This window comes from Ambystoma mexicanum, chromosome 13, assembly GCF_040938575.1.
Source record: "Ambystoma mexicanum isolate Mex_15411 chromosome 13, UKY_AmexF1_1, whole genome shotgun sequence".
Taxonomy (NCBI): Eukaryota; Metazoa; Chordata; class Amphibia; order Caudata; family Ambystomatidae; genus Ambystoma; species Ambystoma mexicanum.
In genome coordinates this window covers 178,218,901-178,236,114 of record NC_090938.1, presented here as the reverse complement: position 1 = coordinate 178,236,114, position 17,214 = coordinate 178,218,901, and the positions used below count along the sequence as shown (strand labels likewise).

Below are 17,214 nucleotides of genomic sequence, written 5' to 3'. Positions count from 1 at the left end.
GGGAGGTCCAAGAGGCGGAGGTTGGAGTTGGACTCCTCGGCAGCAGAAGGGGCAGCTGGGACCCCACAGGGCCCAACGGGGGAAGATGGCACGGAGTCATCCAGGTTGGTGGGGGGTTTGGTGGAGGAGGAGGCCGTGCAAGCAACAGAGACGGGGTCTGGAGGTGGGGATTCCACTGGTGCAAGATGATGCAGTGCAGGACCAGGGACAGGAGGCAGCACAGGCCGCCGCGGAGGTGCCTGTGTGCAATCCTGTCCCTGATCCTGTCACTGCATCATCTTGCACCAGCAGGGATGCCTACGTCCAGACCCGTTTTTAGGCAGGGGATGAGCTCACAACAACTGGCCTTCCTCTGCCTGCGGACGTGGCTATCCAGGTCCGGGTTGAGCCTGTCCTGACTGGTGTGGTGTTGCGTCAACGGGCCATGCAAGGTGACCTGCAGTCTTTTTATGAGGAGACTGCACGTCATCTCGAATGGCTCGTTGACCGCGTCGGCCTACTGGGACAGGTCACCCAGGCAGGACTCCTCCGTTTGATGGGGCTTGCTCAGACCCCCTCCTCAACTGAACCCCCTATGCGCCAGTCGTCCTCCGTGCCATCTTCCCACCCATTAGTCACCTGGGTGCCCTGTGGAGCTGCCTCTGACGGTGCGGCCAGGCTGGTGGAGGAGGCATCCCTGCCACAGTCGGGAGTCGGACGTCCAGCAGGGGTGGCCACATCAACGACTGCACCCCAGCCAGTGGAGGATGTGCAGGCAGCAGGAGGCAGTGCATGGGCAGAGGCACAGCAGCAGCAGCTACAAGGTGGGAGCCATGATGGCTCGGGGCCTTCGACATCGGAGGGGCAGGCATCGGCCGGAGGGCAGGAGGACCCAGGACGGGAAGTGTCTTCCGTGTGGCAGCGGTTGGTCCACGCCATAGATGCGGAGCGGCAGCGGACGGTAGAGGCTCGGCTCACGATGGTCAGGGCGGAAAACTCCATGCAGAGGGCCCTGAGGTGGGCCGAGTGCCTCGAGGCAATCCGCAGGGAGTTGGAGGTGAACATGTCGACGGCCCTGCGGACCCTCGGGGCCATGGAGGAGGACCGCCTCCAGGACATTGAGCAGTAGTTCGATGATGCCCTGGCCCGGAACATCCCGAAGTGAGCCGTCAGACTAGCCCGCTGCCCTTGTAAATAGTCTGTAGTTAGTGTTAGGTTTCCTTTGGTTTTGCATTTTTATTGAACCTTTTGGACAATGGGCCACATTTTTGTATATAGTTTTTTTTATTAGGTAGTGTTATTAGATAGGTTTCATTTCTTCTGTTGGGATCATGGACCCTGGATTGTTCATCTGTATATAGTTGACTGTTGGATTTTCATTTTTTTTTATGATTTACCCATTGAGCAATGGTTTTTCGATTTTAATTTTCCATTGGATTTACTTTTGTGGACTGTGACTTTGGACACCTTTCCTTTGGATTATGATTTGTGGTTTTGCATTATTTCACGGACATGCTGTTTTTTTTTTTAAATTCCCATTTTTGTTTGTTTATTTTTGATTCAATTTATGTTGCTTTTAATACATATTTTTTCTTCAAACGTCAATGTGTAGTATCATCTCATTGGTTTCATGCATATCATGATATGGGTTTTGACATTCACTGACACCCATTGGGTGTATGTGTGAGGGACATGTGTTCATTTCCAAAGTTGCAATTGGGGGGTGGGGGTGCAAGGGGACATGAGTGGGGGCCTGGTGGAGGGTGCCCCTGGATGCAGGGGGGTGGGGGTGCAGGGGAACATGAGTGGGGGCCTGGTGGAGGGTGCCATGACTGGTGGGGGGTGGGGGTGCAGGGAGACATGAGTGGGGCCTGGTGGAGGGTGCCCCTGGATGGTGGGGGTGCAGGGAGGACCAGGGACAGGAGGCAGCACAGGCCACCGCGGAGGTGCCTGGTCCTGCACTGGTGGGGGGTGGGGGTGCAGCGAGACATGAGTGGGGGCCTGGTGGAGGGCGCCCCTGGATGCTGGGGGGTGGGGGTGCAGGGCGACATGAGTTGGACATGAGTGGGGGCCTGGTGGAGGGTGCCCCTGGATGAAGGGGGGTGGGGGTGCTGGGAGACATGAGTGGGGGCCTGGTGGAGGGTGCCCCTGGATGCTGGGGGGTGGGGGTGCGGGGAGACATGAGTTGGACATGAGTGGGGGCCTGGTGGAGGGTGCCCCTGACTGGTGGGGGGTGTGGGTGCAGGGAGACATGAGTGGGGGCCTGGTGGAGGGTGCCCCTGGATGCAGGGGGGTGGGGGTGCAGAGGGACATGAGTGGGGGCCTGGTGGAGGGTGCCCTGACTGGTGGGGGGTGGGGGTGCAGGGAGTCATGAGTGGGGGCCTGGTGGAGAGTACCCCTGGATGCTGGGGGGTGGGGGTGCAGGGAGGACCAGGGACAGGAGGCAGCACAGGCCGCCACGGAGGTGCCTGGTCCTGCACTGGTGGGGGGTGGGGGTGCAGCGAGACATGAGTGGGGGCCTGGTGGAGGGTGCCCCTTGATGCTGGGGGGCGGGGGGCCTGGTGCAGGGGGGTGGGGGTGCTGGGAGACATGAGTGGGGGCCTGGTGGAGGGTGCCCCTGGGTGCTGGGGGTGGGGGTGCCGGGAGACATGAGTTGGACATGAGTGGGGGCCAGGTGGAGGGTGCCCCTGACTGGTGGGGGGTGGGGGTGCAGGGAGACATGAGTTGGACATGAGTGGGGGCCTGGTGGAGGGTGCCCCTGGATGCAGGGGGGGTGGGGGTGCTGGGAGACATGAGTGGGGGCCTGGTGGAGGGTGCCCCTGGATGCTGGGGGGTGGGGGTGCTGGGAGACATGAGTTCGACATGAGTGGGGGCCTGGTGGAGGGTGCCCCTGACTGGTGGGGGGTGGGGGTGCAGGGAGACATGAGTGCGGGCCTGGTGGAGGGTGCCCCTGGATGCAGGGGGTGGGGGTGCAGGGAGACATGAGTTGGACATGAGTGGGGGCCTGGTGGAGGGTGCCCCTGACTGGTTGGGGGTGGGGGTGCAGGAAGGCATGAATGGGGGCCTGGTGGAGGGTGCCCCTGGATGCTGGGGGGTGGGGGTGCTGGGAGACATGAGTGGGGGCCTGGTGGAGGGTTCCCCACAGTGCTGGGGGGTGGGGGTGCAGGGAGACATGAGTGGGGGCCTGGTGGAGGGTGCCCCTGGATTCTGTGGGGTGGGGGTGCAGGGGGACATGAGTGGGGGCCTGGTGGAGGGTGCACCAAAGTGCTGGGGGGTGGGGGTGCAGGGGGACATGCGTTGGTGGGCAGTAGTGCAAGGTGACATGTGGGTTGGCTGGGGGGCATGGTGGATGGGCTGCCTGCGGGGGCCATGGAGGGTGTAGAGGGAACACCTGGGAGGACCCACACGGGCAATTCACGTGTAGTGCTACCCGCGCAGCCCTGAAATACACTTGCCCTGATGGAATCGCCGTGATACTTCCCGCGCACCCCTGAAATACACGTACCCTGCTGCTTTTGCGTGTGATACTTCCCGCGCACCCCTGGAATACACTTACCCTGATGGAATCACGTGTGATACTTCCCACGCACACCTGAAATGCACGTACCCTGCTGATTTTGCGTGTGATACTTCCCGCGCACCCCTGGAATACACGTACCCTGATGGAATCGCGTGTGATACTTGCTGCGCACCCCTGAAATGCATGTACGCTGTTGTTTTTGCGTGTGATACTTCCCACGCACCCCTGGAATACACGTGCCCTGATGGAATCGCGTGTGTTACTTCCCGCGCACCCCTGATGTACACGTACCCAGGACAATTGCGTGTGAAACTTCCCGCGAACCACTGAAATACACGTTCCCCGCTTGGCGTTTGCTGTTTGGCTGCCCTGTGAACTGGTCCAGGGTTAGCGCAGCCCTTTGCGATGATTTGGGAATTTTTAAGGCTTTTCCTTGCGCGAGGGCGTTCTTGGGGGCGTAACTGGCGCTGCTGCAGGGTCGCTGCGCCACTCTGCGCCACGGCTGGTTTTTGAGGCTAAAATCCATGAATACGCTGTGCGATGAAAAGGATTTTATCTCACGCGGCTGGCACAGTGTATCGCACGGGGACACTGTGCGCCAGCCGCGTGCGCCACTTTTGTGCGAAATTCTATGAATTACCCTGTGAGCAACAACTTCATATTTACTGTATGACTTTGGTGACAAAACAACACCACTTTTTTACTTCCTGCTGCCACATCCCATCCCAGGCTCATCAACCCTCACCTTCCGAGACAGTATTTGATAAGTTTAACAAGTGCAATGTTGTGTTGTTTTATATGTTTTAGCGGCGATATCCGCGTACACCAAAACACGAATGAAAGATGGCGGGCGCATCGAAACAATCTGACGCACTTCACGCTCTTGAACATCCAATCAGTGAACGCGTCACATGTCTGCGGACATTACGCTGCCGATTAGCCAATTAGTATCTTGTGCGTGGAGTGAATAGGGAAGTGTGACCGCCGAGCGGACATAGATATCACTAATTTTTTCAGACATACTTTTTGGTCGTTTTAAAGAAAACTACTGGACGGATTCTCACCAAATTTACAAAAGCACGCTTTTGGGACCAAGCTCCTGCCGCAAATTTGGTGAAAATCCGTCTAGCGGTTTGGGCTGTAGGCATGCGCAAACTTTTTCCCCCATTCAGTCTATGGGAAAAAAAGACGTTTTGGGACCCCGCCTATAACTTTTCCCCCCTGGACCAAACATCACCAAACTTTGCAAAAATATTCAGAGTGGGCCATATACTTTGTTTTGCAAAGTTTGGTGAGGATTCGTCCAGGGGGAGCGGAGTTATAAGCCGCCCAAAAAGTGCTCTTCCTATGGAAACAGCAACTTAACCATAACTACACAGCCACTACCGCGTCTATGTAATATATAATATATATATATATATGGGACATTTGTGGATATGTGTGTCTGCATTGGAAATGTTCAAGAAACTTCCCAACATGCTACAAATCAGAAATCTGGCATGTTTGTAAGTTCTATGGTGTAGTCAATGTAAAAAGTATAAAATATACATTTTTCACATTTTCTTTATTTTATTTTTTTAATGGTCTGCAATGCTTACCCGTGCCATATGTGGATGTGTGTGTGTCTGTTGGAAATGATCAGCATACTTCCCAACATGGATACACACCTGAAATTTGACATGTGGGTAGGTTCTATGGCATAGACAATGTAAAAAGCGTAAAAAATAATTTTTCTAATTTCTTCATTATTTTAAACAAGCAATGCTTAGCCCTGCCAAATGGCTCTTTGCGCCGTAGTTCTGCCTTAGTTCTACGTAGAATTCAGCAGTTCATTGTTCCTAAACTCTCCACAGTATCAGCATTCTATCTGATATTAGTGGCACTCACCTGCATGCTTCAGCCCTACATGTATGGCACTTATGCTGAGGTTGCTGCTGCCTTGGCTGTAGATCGGGACACCAATAATGTTGCTGTGCAATAGCAACGATCCAACTCAAAGTACCCGGAATCAATTGCGTTGTTATTCGGGTAACGCAAACAACCATTCAACATCATCATCTGTATTCGTTCATTGAATGAACTTCAAACTAGGACTGGAGTGTGACTCACTGTGCGAAGCACGGGAATACCTGCTAGTTTAATATAACAAGATAATATAGCACCAAATATAAAGACCAATAAAATACAGTGCTTCTGGCCTTGGTCATATGTATGCAGTAAGATGAACAACCCACATTGTAATTATCCTCCACCCACCTTAAAATGAAAGGGACAGGTATTTGTTATCTATTAAGATGCGTATTCCTTAGTCCATGTGCCTGATATTCCATCTCCTCTACTAAGCATCTCAGAAACAAAATGCACATGACCATCTCACTCTGGAGAGTAGTCAATCATCCACAAATGATGAAATACAATTTTAACGTTTTAAAAGCTTTATTCTTTAATGTATCTTTACATCATCAAAACAGAACGCAAAATAAGTACAACTGGCAACTTAAATAAGCAGCATGGTGCTCAGACTGAGTATACAACAGTCCATACATATCTGACTGAGCAAAACAGTTCCCCTAAACACCCCTTGACTCGAGCGATCTCACATAAGAATTATTGTCTACGCTTTTCTTTGGAACCCAGTATCAATTTTATATCAATGAAAAGTATGTAAGTCTTGCTATTCAGTAAAGCGTGTGTCCCTTGTCCTTTGCATAGTGCATCAACTTTTTGTCTACCATTGAATCGACAAATATATCAAATAAAATATCTTTTGCACTACTTTCTATAGTGTGCTATCAATAGCATTCAGGATTTCTTTGCACAGAATACTGTTTGAGCAAAACCCAACGTGTATCTGCAAGGATATCACTATTTCTCTCTTGACAAACCCATCACCTCAACGTCTTTCCACTCGTTTTCCTAACGTACCAGTATTTATATCAAAAGATGAGATTTGTGGACAGGAAATGGGAAACAGATCAATTTTAATGAATTTTGTGTTAAGTATTTCTCAGTCATTAGAATGTTTAAATATCATGATCTCAAAATATGAATCAGACTCGACTGGAGGATTCAAAATGGTGTTCATCCAATGTCTATAATCTGGAGTTGATTTATCAATAGATGGTTAATCCAACTATTTATGTTTCTTCATTGTATCCTAATAGTTTGTATATTCAAACAAAGAATCAGGATGGGAGACCCACACTTTTGAAATTCAGGATAATTTTAGTTTAATCTCTGAATTTTGGTGATGATACATATAATATATCAATTGTTAGCATAATAACAGACAGACGGACAGTTGTCGGTTGATATGTAGGTGTACCACTGGGTACCACCCTCAAGAGTGTGGAGGGTGCAAGCCTTCTGATGGTGCAAGATCTCTTGGATACACAGTTAACAAGGGTTTACAACACAAGAGTGAATGCAGCCCAGGACCTCAGTTGGTCCATGGGTATTGTCATAGGGAAAAAAACACAACAAGTGTGTACAAGTATGCAAGGGGTGGAGTTGTGTCATAGATCGACACTGTAGTGTTTTGGCCATAGGGTACGAAAGTGACTGGGATGGCCTTCTTCAGGATGGAGGTGAAGGGATGAAACACTGTCGGTGGGGTATCTGTCGGATTCAATGACAGATAGTTTAGGAGGAGTGGGATCTCCAGAGTTAATTGGTGATTTGCGCAATTTATTAGTGACCAATTAGTGTCAGGAGAGGTGCAAAGAGTAAGCACCAGAGAACAGAAGCTTACCGTGAACCGACAAGCGGTGCAGCGGTAAGGGCTTCTGAGAGTCTTCAACCATGCGGGAAGTCAGGTGAAGGCGGTGACCGAGTGGCCACTGTTGCTGATGGAATTAGTCCAAAGAACCGTATCTGGAACCGGGGTCTATAGATGGCGGTAGCGTCAATCAATGGCGCCAGCAACTGGAAGGAAAAGGCAAAAGCTACTAGTGGTCTTGGTCTTGGAACCAGAACGTGTGTGATGTCCGGTTCGAGTGGAGGCTAAAATAGCCTATATGCACCCAAGTCGACTACAAGGCAGGAGCCTCTGTGAGGTGCAATGCGTAGGAGACGCACGGAGGGAGGCCTACATCATGGTTTATGGTGCCCGTGTGGTTGAGCTGTGTGGTCAAAGGGATCCAGAAAAAAATGAATAACTGAGGGAGTGCCGGGTGAAGGTGCCTGTGGGCCCCAGCAATTGTCATGGTCACTGTGCAGCAGAAATGAGAGAGCAGTGAAAAGCCAAAAATTAACAGGCGAGACGTTGAAGGCTGAGTGAAATCATGTGAGGGACGTGGAGTGTCCCAGAATATAGTATGGGCCAGCGAGTAGTTGAGAAACAGTTTGCAATTCTTAAAAAACGTACTTGGTTACCGGAGCAGAAGAGTCTAGCTGTAGTGTCGCGGCGTGTGCAAATGAAAGTGAAACTAACAAACTGCAAGTCACAGGAAGTACCCGCCCCCAGAGGTCCAATCAGCTGTCAGCACGTGGGTCAATGGGAGTGGCGTGTGTTGGAGAGGGACAAGCCCTGTCAATCAACGTTGGCTCCGGGCAGAGGATGCTGGGAAATGTAGTGCAGGGGGATGTAGTCGAACTGGATGGTTGTGGTGTAAATGCACCAGAATGCATGGTGTACTGCGTAAAGTAATGACAGTTCATAGCAAGTCCAATAGTGACGTGACTGACTATGTTGATGCCGAGAGTGGCGGCTGTGCAGAGTTGTGTGCAGCGATTCAATGCTGAACACGAGCAAGTTTATGAAAATACAGTACAGGTGCAAGTCCATAGTGACTGACTTGGGTGGTGGCTGGAGTGAAAAAATACAAGCACATAAATGTGGATGAGCATGGCATGCGTTTTAAAAGCCAATCGATGTTCAAAAACTAGCAAAAAAACCAGCATTTGCATATTCAGGGTGACAGTTTGAAATTCAATGTTCAAAATAAGCATGTGCATATTCCTGGTTAATAATTAAAGAATTAAAGAATCACTCAGGGTTGAAAGGAGACAGTGGTGGCAGTTACGTCCAGAAATGTTTCCATTCAACGGTAATGTTGAGACTGTTTTTTACTGTATTCAGTTTATGGACCCACTTTTGTTCAAGTCGGGTGAGGGCCAAATTGATGTCACCCCCCCCCCGTTTCTGTGGGTTAAGTTGCTGAAGGACCATCCACGTGAATTGTTCGTTGCTGTCCTTTTTTTGTTAAAATGGTCGACTAGAGGTTTGTCTGCCACATGATTTTTGATGCAAGACCTGTGTTCGCTGATGCCTTGTTTAATTGGCCTGATAGTTTTGCCAATGTATAGTAAATTACACGGGCATTCAATGACATAGATCACATGTTTGCTTTCACAATTTGTGTGGTTCTGTAGGGTCCAAATTCTGGAAGTTAGGAAAAATGCAACTTGACAGAGATGAAAAGGTCATAATTCCTGAGATGGATCCAGTTAATTTCAATCATTAGAGCATTAAAACAAAATAATTGTCATATCTAACATTAGGATGTGATATCATACCAAAGTCGTAAATCGTACGAATTTCGATTGGGTAATAAGAATAATAATGTGTATGTAAATATGTCCTGTGCAAAGCGCTTTGGATAAAAGTGCTACTTAAAAAACAAATTATTATAATGACAGGTATTATTATTATTACTCTGTCTAAATTCTAAAAGGAAACTAACGTAGGTGGAGAGAAACATCTATGTGTGTTTCCCCACTATTTTTTGCAAATATCTCTGTAAAAAAGGTGCATTCTTTCCTTGTTTGCAAACAAAGCAATGTTTGCACGTTTTTCATATTGTTAAAAGGGTAAACACAGAATTTTAACGGGCTTCAACCCATCTATGAACACTGGAACCACATTGATATGGAGGGCAAACATCTTCTGAAACGTTTGGAAAATGTGCCTCCTTCAGTTACTCTGAATGAAATGTTTGTACGTCAGCTAATGGGCAGCAGAATAACTGTCAACTGTGGAAGTTATGCTTTATCACCATCTACTCTGGCACCAAATGATCACATATTAGCTAAATAATCAAAGAATGAAGGTTTTATGGTATGTGACAAAGAAGGCCTCCTGCAAATGAGTGACTGTCCTGCAGAATGTCTGCCCTCGCCGACCATGCCACAGAATGCTCAATTCTAGTAATCCTGGTCAGGTCTCTGCTGCTAACAAATACAACAACCACAACACATACACAACATATACATAAGCACTGGAAGCCAGGCAGGAAGACAAGACTGAAAATAAGAATGTGCCTCTAAATGTTGGCAGCTGGTGAAAGAAGAAGTACCCCCTCTGTTGGGATGCTCGGAAGATTGGATGCCAATGGCTCAGGAGGATAGCTCAGGGGCAACACACTTGCCTTGAAAGCATGACGACGCAGAGCAATATGGGTTCGATCCCCGGGTCCACGCTCGCTAAATAACCAATTACAAAAAAAAAGGTATTCAACCCCTTTAAATAGATACATGATTACAAGAAGCTTATGGATGGAGTGGAGGACTCTGGCTGAAGAGTACAGATTGAACTGATTCTGAAGGTACAAGAGCATCAGATCAGCTAAGCCTTTTTTGTTCAGAGATCAGGACTTGAGCATAATTCTGGATTCGAACACAAGCCAATGCATCCTTCTCAGATTGGAGTAGAGGTTTATGAGCATTGGCAGCAGAATTTAGCTGGATTTGAAGTTAGGTAAGAAGTTCTTCGATGCTCACATAAATAGTGCATGGCAATACTTAAACTTGGCCACCAGGATGGCGCACACTATGGTTTTACAACTACTTTCAGAACGTTGGGAAGAAAAGGAAAGTAAATACCTTTCAGAAGGCGAGTAGCAGCAGCACGGTCTTAGATTGGATGCATCTCAGCCGAATCAGCGTCAACCATCAGTTATTATATTGAAAAGATCTTCTAATTGTTTGAGATTTTCCTTGAGGTCTCAGCTAAGCCTGCAGATGATTTGAATCTCATCCACATAATTATGGAATGAGGCACTTTCCATGCAAGGATGTCACCGAGATATTAAAAGGAAGGGTCGAATAACAGTTCCCTGGGCACCACAGCGAGTTAAGATAGAAGGAACAGCCCAAAAGTGTCTAATTCAAGACTTGCTATTCACCAACCAGGAAAGGGGGTATACCTAGTTAAGGGTCATTTCAGAGACCCCACCACCTCACCCTATCTGGCAATGAGAATGGAATGATTGAAGATATTAAATGCAGCTGACATGTCCAGAAATAGCAAAAGGACAGAATCACTATCATGTCACTGTTACTTTGTTAACTGGATCGGATTAAGCACTGGTGTCTTGTGTTATATCGTTATTGACTTGCTATATTAAAGTAGTTATCTCTTAGTTTATATTTGTTTGCACATTTGCAGAAAGCAACTTTTAATGGTGATAGGTAGATAAACAGTTATCATAGCCCATTTGTTGAAAGCCACTCCGGAGCTCTGATTGTTTCCTGATGATCACAGCTTCAAATCCGAAAAAAACAAACAACTTTCCATCTCTATCGTCTCAATAAAACCTTTGTACAATTAATAGGTTAATAATAGTTCCTAATCTTAGAGCCACCAAACCATTCCACTAGCATTATGCTTAATACGAATGGCCTAAATTAACTGATTTTGCTTGATCAATCAATTCTTAAAATGATGTAAGACATGCATACTTTTAATTATCTCCATAATGAATCCAAAACGTTACATTATAATGCATATTTCCTGTGCTATGAAGTTGAAAGGTATTGTACTTACATGCTTTTGTAAACCTGGTGTCCATTTCTCTGATTTTGTAACCTTGTTTTGGTTAAGTCGATTGGAAAGACACAGGTCACACCAATGATCCCAGCAACACCGCCATTAATGAGTTTAGCAGGCAAACTAAAGGGGAAGCAAAGCAGTTCAGTGGTTCAAATCCTTATTAGGGAACATAGAATGTTCTTCTAAGCCTTTTAATCAATAAGGTGGGTTATGAGAAACAATATATGACCAAGATGACCAAAATGGAAACATCATATTGCACTGCTCCGATTTTCAGATTTCTTTGCAAATCAGTTAATTTGTCGCTAAATGTAATAAGGCTGGGTTTGGCTTCCAATTTTATAGGACAAGCTAGTCAAGTTTGCAAGATGACCCATATATATGCAAATAGATCCCACTGAAGTTTATTAAAAGCATTTATTCTCAGAGACATTTACTGTGGCTAAATGGAAAAGCTGACTGGATTTCACTATTTTGTACATCATTAGGATTAACTTTGTATGTTCAAATGTGTTCACTGTATAAACACACATAAACACAAACACACACAGATACACACACAAAACACACAGACACAGACACACAGACATAGCTTTGGGCACATGGATCGCCTGCAGTGCATCATAATGCAATATACTTCTTTATACATGTTTTCTATAAGGGTTACCAGTCATTTGGTCGAAAACCAAATGATCGAATGACCATTTGATCGAAGTAAAATGGTCGAAAAAAAAAGATTGATTTTTTTTTTATAGGGGGGATTCCCCCAACCCCATTTTTTCTTTATTAAAAATATTTTTTAACCAACCAAAACTAAAAAAATATATAAATAAATAAATAAATAAAACAATTCAACCTTTTTTTTTTGACCATTTTACTTCGATCAAATGGTCATTCGATCTTTTATTTTCGACCATTTGACCGGACACCTTCTATAATCCATTATTGGATTGTTTATTAAACAACCTTACCCCATTTCAAATAGCAACACAAAGAAAATCATCACCATTGCTCAAATTGAACCCTTGACCCGTTCTTGTTAGCAAGAGGATGAGGTGTTGTGTGGCTGCTCAACAGTTCTTTTAATTTTTCATGAAACCCTACTCCAGAAGAAAATTTCAAAATTCACTGATATCCAATCACTGATGAGGGAAATAGGAATGCAACTCACAATGGATTCACTAATTGCCATCTTTTTTTACAAATTGATCATTTTTGTAATAAATTGATTATTTTATTAAAAATGATGAGCAATCAATTATTTTTTAAATAGCCGTATTCATCAATTCATATGTGTACTAAATATTAACTTTCTTTGAAGAAACAATTTATTTGTATCCGAAATTCATTGATTTTTATAGACTCACTTCATTGTTTGAATTGTTTGCTTCTTAAACATTTTTAATATGTGTAACACTTCTGTTTTATGAATTGATTAATTTCTTAAATCAATTTGCTTTTGCTTATTTCTTATAAGCAAAACATGGGACAATAGCTTCATAATTTGGTTTTATAGATATGTAACTCTCCTAGCAACACAAAAGGTATTGCTGGAAAACAAGTAGTGGTTTATTTTCTTTGCATTTCTAGTGTTAGAGATGGCAGTACTATGAAGTACTGACCACAAACTAAACACATGGATTGCTAAATGTGTACAGACTGTAAATGCAATATTTCGTTCCTACGTTTCAATAATCATTAAACGGTATTGAGCATATTGGGACCAAAGAACTAAGCATCACACACTTAATTTGAATTACAATTATGATGTTGAAGACACTGGGTAAGTTATCCTTAGATAGACTGGTTATCCCTCCTCACTAGCTTTGAGTCCCAGGTGCTTTTATATGCAGACATTGTGTTGAAGGTCCACAAAGCATATTTTAAGAAACCTTTAAATCTGCTTCTGTGATACAATTTGAAAAGATTTTGGATTATAATTGAAATGTTTATCAACAGGTGCCTGCCAATGTTATTCTTCTCTTATGCAAAGCAAGTAACCTTACCTTCCTCCCAATATATTTAGGTGAACAGGTGTAGAAAGAAACATGATAAATAAAAAGGGATGGTAGTTGATATAAGGTTACGTTGGTATCTCAAGAGGAGCAAGTTCTGACTGATGGGGCAGTACCAGACAGCAATTGGTCTTGTAAGAGAAAAAAAGGTAATTTTAGCTAAGAGACTCATGTTACAATGCCCCCTACTAGCCATCCCTGGAAGTTCACCTACAGTTCAGAGCCCACCAAACAAATCACTAAGGGTATGCTGCCATGAAAAGACATTTGTGCATTTTTCTCCATATTGGGTTAATGCCATTGTCTTGTAGAGAAAAACTGTTCCCCATGGCCTCATAAGCCAGGGCTGACAGCCTTCAAGGATACAACAACAACATATGCATTTGACCTTCATTGAGACACACCAATGTGGTGAAGCTGACATTCCTGTGATATGAGCATCAGAACATGTCTTCCAAACAACATCAATATCATGGTGGGTTTTTAAAAATGCATTAGCATTCTAGGTAGGGGGCACAGCTAATCTCGGGAGGATAGCTCAGTGGCAACGTGCTCACCTTAGAAGCAAGGCGACACGGAGCAACAAGGGTTCGATCCCCTGGTCTGCGCTTAGAAACCTCCGGGTATTAAGTGTGTTATAAATATCCTCTCATATCATAATCAGGATACTCAAAATACAGGCTGAGTGCTGAGTGCTGTGCGTGCCTGTCTGACTATCAAGCCCATTCTCCTTCACAAACCAACAGCGCCCATTTATCCATGAACACCAACCACCCAAAGCATAGATGCTGCACTCTATTGTTAATTACGAAAATGCAATGCATAACTTACCTAAAGTCTCCGCCCCAACGTCCATTTTCTCTGTTGATGATGCTACTACTGTCTTCAGCAGAGAAAGGAGACATTTGCTTTGTTTGGGCTTTAAATTGGGCAGCAGGCCTTTACCAACAGTGTTGGCCCTCCCTTTCTGGTATGCCTCAATTTAAAAAAATGCTACTGTATAATGTGTGACTAGAATAGACCATTTCACTCGGTTTATTTCCAGTTCGGACACAGAGCAACATACTAGGAGTGCATGATTAATAATATTGGCTTAAAGGATAGCAATATGTTTTACATAGCTTTATCATATATGTACATTCGCCAACCCATGCATCACCCTTATTGCAGTTTCAAGAGCAACTTGAGAGCGCCTGGAAGCATATAGACCTGAAGGAGCATAGTTAGTGCAAATATACTTCCACACATATCTATTATCCACCTTGAATGAGTAAGTCCCCTCTCTTAACTCTCTTCTGTCAGACACATATGAAAGAGTTGAATACCAGAGTTTACCAAACTGCTCATGAATTGGCCGGAGAGAAACACATCAACTGAGCAAATGATCAAATCCTTTGTTAAAAATTGAAAAAATCCAAGCTAATATTGCGCAAGCTCCAACACTGCAATGTTAAGTCCTTCGCGGATAGATTTAGTCACTGCTACCATGCAATGTATACATGTGTCTATTAGTATTACTCATAGAGCTACAGAGAGGGATGACTCTGACTGCCTGGCACACATCCACTGATGGCTAATACGCAGATGCTTCTCGCTCAATGATTACTCTATGTAGGTCCCACTTATCGGATGCAACAACATTGACTCCTCCCCAAACAATCGGGCTCCATGAGTGCGCTCTCATGTTAGTATCCCTGGCATTGTTTTCAAAGGAAAGTTGCTGGTTAAGAGTGTAAATGTTGCTCAAGAATGTATAAACTATCAAATATACTCACTTAAAAAGGTACTCGTGAAAACCCGGGCCGCAAGGTTTTTAAAAATAATCTATTTACTTTAGCATTCCCAATCTCCATGTTCTGGAAACTAAAAATATTCAAGAACAATGCAGCTAGTGCTTGCATAGATTTTCCAAAGGAAGTGATCACATATCCACAGCCTTGTAAGATATCCAGTGGAGTGGGGCAAAGGATAACATTCCAAAGCCTGGAGCATCCTTCACAAGGCCTTAGCAGGCAGGGGACATCATAAGGACAGGATATTGGCTATGCAGTGTGCACCAATACCCACCGCCTTGAGAGATTTCCAGTGGAGCAAAGGATAACATTCCAAAGCCTGGAGCATCCTTCAGAAGGACTTTGCAGGCAGGGGACATCATAAGGACAGGATATTGGCTATGCAGTGTGCACCAATACCCACCGCCTTGAGAGATTTCCAGTGGAGCAAAGGATAACATTCCAAAGCCTGGAGCATCCTTCAGAAGGACTTTGCAGGCAGGGGACATCATAAGGACAGGCTATTGGCTATGCAGTGTGCACCAATACCCACCGCCTTGAGAGATTTCCAGTGGAGCAAAGGATAACATTCCAAAGCCTGGAGCATCCTTCAGAAGGACTTTGCAGGCAGGGCACATCATAAGGACAGAACATTAGATATGCAATGGGCACCACTCAGAATGTGCCCTCCCTCCATGCAACACTATGCAGACTAAAAAGGTTTACCGAGCAAAACATTTAGATGATTAATCAGTGCCTTTAGGCAAAAACCTAAAACAAAGTCGATATGATCAATTGAGATCATATAGAATCTACCAAAAATATGGTACTGCTCTTACAACATAGGTTTGACACCCCAATGGCGTGAAATCAATTAAATAGATGGGTGGCTCAGGTGAATCACATGTGGTATTCCAGGCAGGAAACCCACCTCGCGTGTACATTCCTCTTTGTAATGTTTACAGCTCTGACTATCCCATTTACCCATTAATACCACACTATTTTAAATATGAGATTTCCTTCCAGGCTTCACATCCTCTCTTAAACAAAGTCTCGGGCCTATTTCACCATGCCATATGTAATGATTTACATGGCTAGCAGACACATCTAGTTGCGGCTTCAAATGGATTCATTTGCAGCAAACGGTCTGTTTACATACAATGATACAAGCCCAGAAGAAGAAAACCGACTGCATTTCCACTGCTGAAATATACACATGACAAATAAAACATACTTCCCTTTAGACACCTGTAACCAGTTCTGCACTATATACATCGAATGAACTGCACTGTTTCCCGCCCCCCGCCCCTCATAGCAGTTCATTAGAGGTTCTACATCTCACATGCCAGCAAATCTATCAAGTAAAAATAAACAATTGTAACTCTAAATGACATATCCAAAATGGCCGATAAGAATGGCGACACATTACAGCATTTGCAACCTGTTGGTATAGACTTGACATGTTTCTCATCATCTACATTATTATTTTCTCTTGAGCACACGAACATGATTAGACAGCTCTTTTTTCGACTTACCTAATCTGTTTCTCGGCCATTTTCCTAAATCTAAAGCAAAAGGCGATTAAAGCTGCTTTGGTCACAGGACAAAGCTGCCGCGAGCTTGAGTTGGTTCCTCCAGCAGCAGACACCAACTGGGCTCGGGGGTAGTAAACTAAAGCGTTACATACACCAGCTGGCATCTATAAATAACCCATCCTCTGCAGCAGTCTATTTCAGAAGCAGGCACTCCTGGCAAGCACCTGCAGTCCACAGCCAGGTTAGTAATCAGATCACTTCGTCACAGGCATGCAGTCCCATCGTGGACATTTAACTCGGCATTGGGCTCTTCATAGAGCACTTCCATACCATGGGACAGGCAACATAATGACTCTATATCACAGGAGTCTGCTATTTAGTCCGTTTTAGTTAATTGAAGTAACCCACGACTACAACTCCCAGAAGGCGTTCGGTGGAGAAATGAAAGGCAAGGACTGGGACATTGTGTCCCCAGTGACATGGAGTTAACTAATGACCTTAATACGGTGCATACACAATATACTTGCATCCTCTCATAGTTCTACCCTTGAGAGACTGAGACGCTCTAACTCATTTAAAGTACAATAAATGTATTATTATGCAATTGAAATAGGGCTCTATG

The 17,214-nt window shown here is 45.1% G+C and overlaps 1 protein-coding gene across 4 annotated transcripts in view; it reads right to left on the bottom strand.

The window, feature by feature from the left end:
* Positions 1-16,703, bottom strand: part of LOC138521050 (mitochondrial glutamate carrier 1-like) — a 161,521-nt gene extending 144,818 nt beyond the window's left edge. For 2 of the 4 annotated variants that reach the window (XM_069633567.1, XM_069633568.1), the window contains exons 1-2: positions 16,593-16,703; positions 11,265-11,390 (exon numbers count right to left, since the gene is read on the bottom strand). In XM_069633567.1, the coding sequence (XP_069489668.1) occupies positions 11,265-11,390; positions 16,593-16,612 (146 nt within the window). In that variant the 5' untranslated portion in view covers positions 16,613-16,703. Of the gene's footprint in view, positions 1-11,264; positions 11,391-16,592 lie in introns of those variants that run through there. The other 2 variants (XM_069633569.1, XM_069633570.1) reach the window with 1 other exon arrangement.
* Positions 16,704-17,214: the final 511 nt, after the last annotated feature.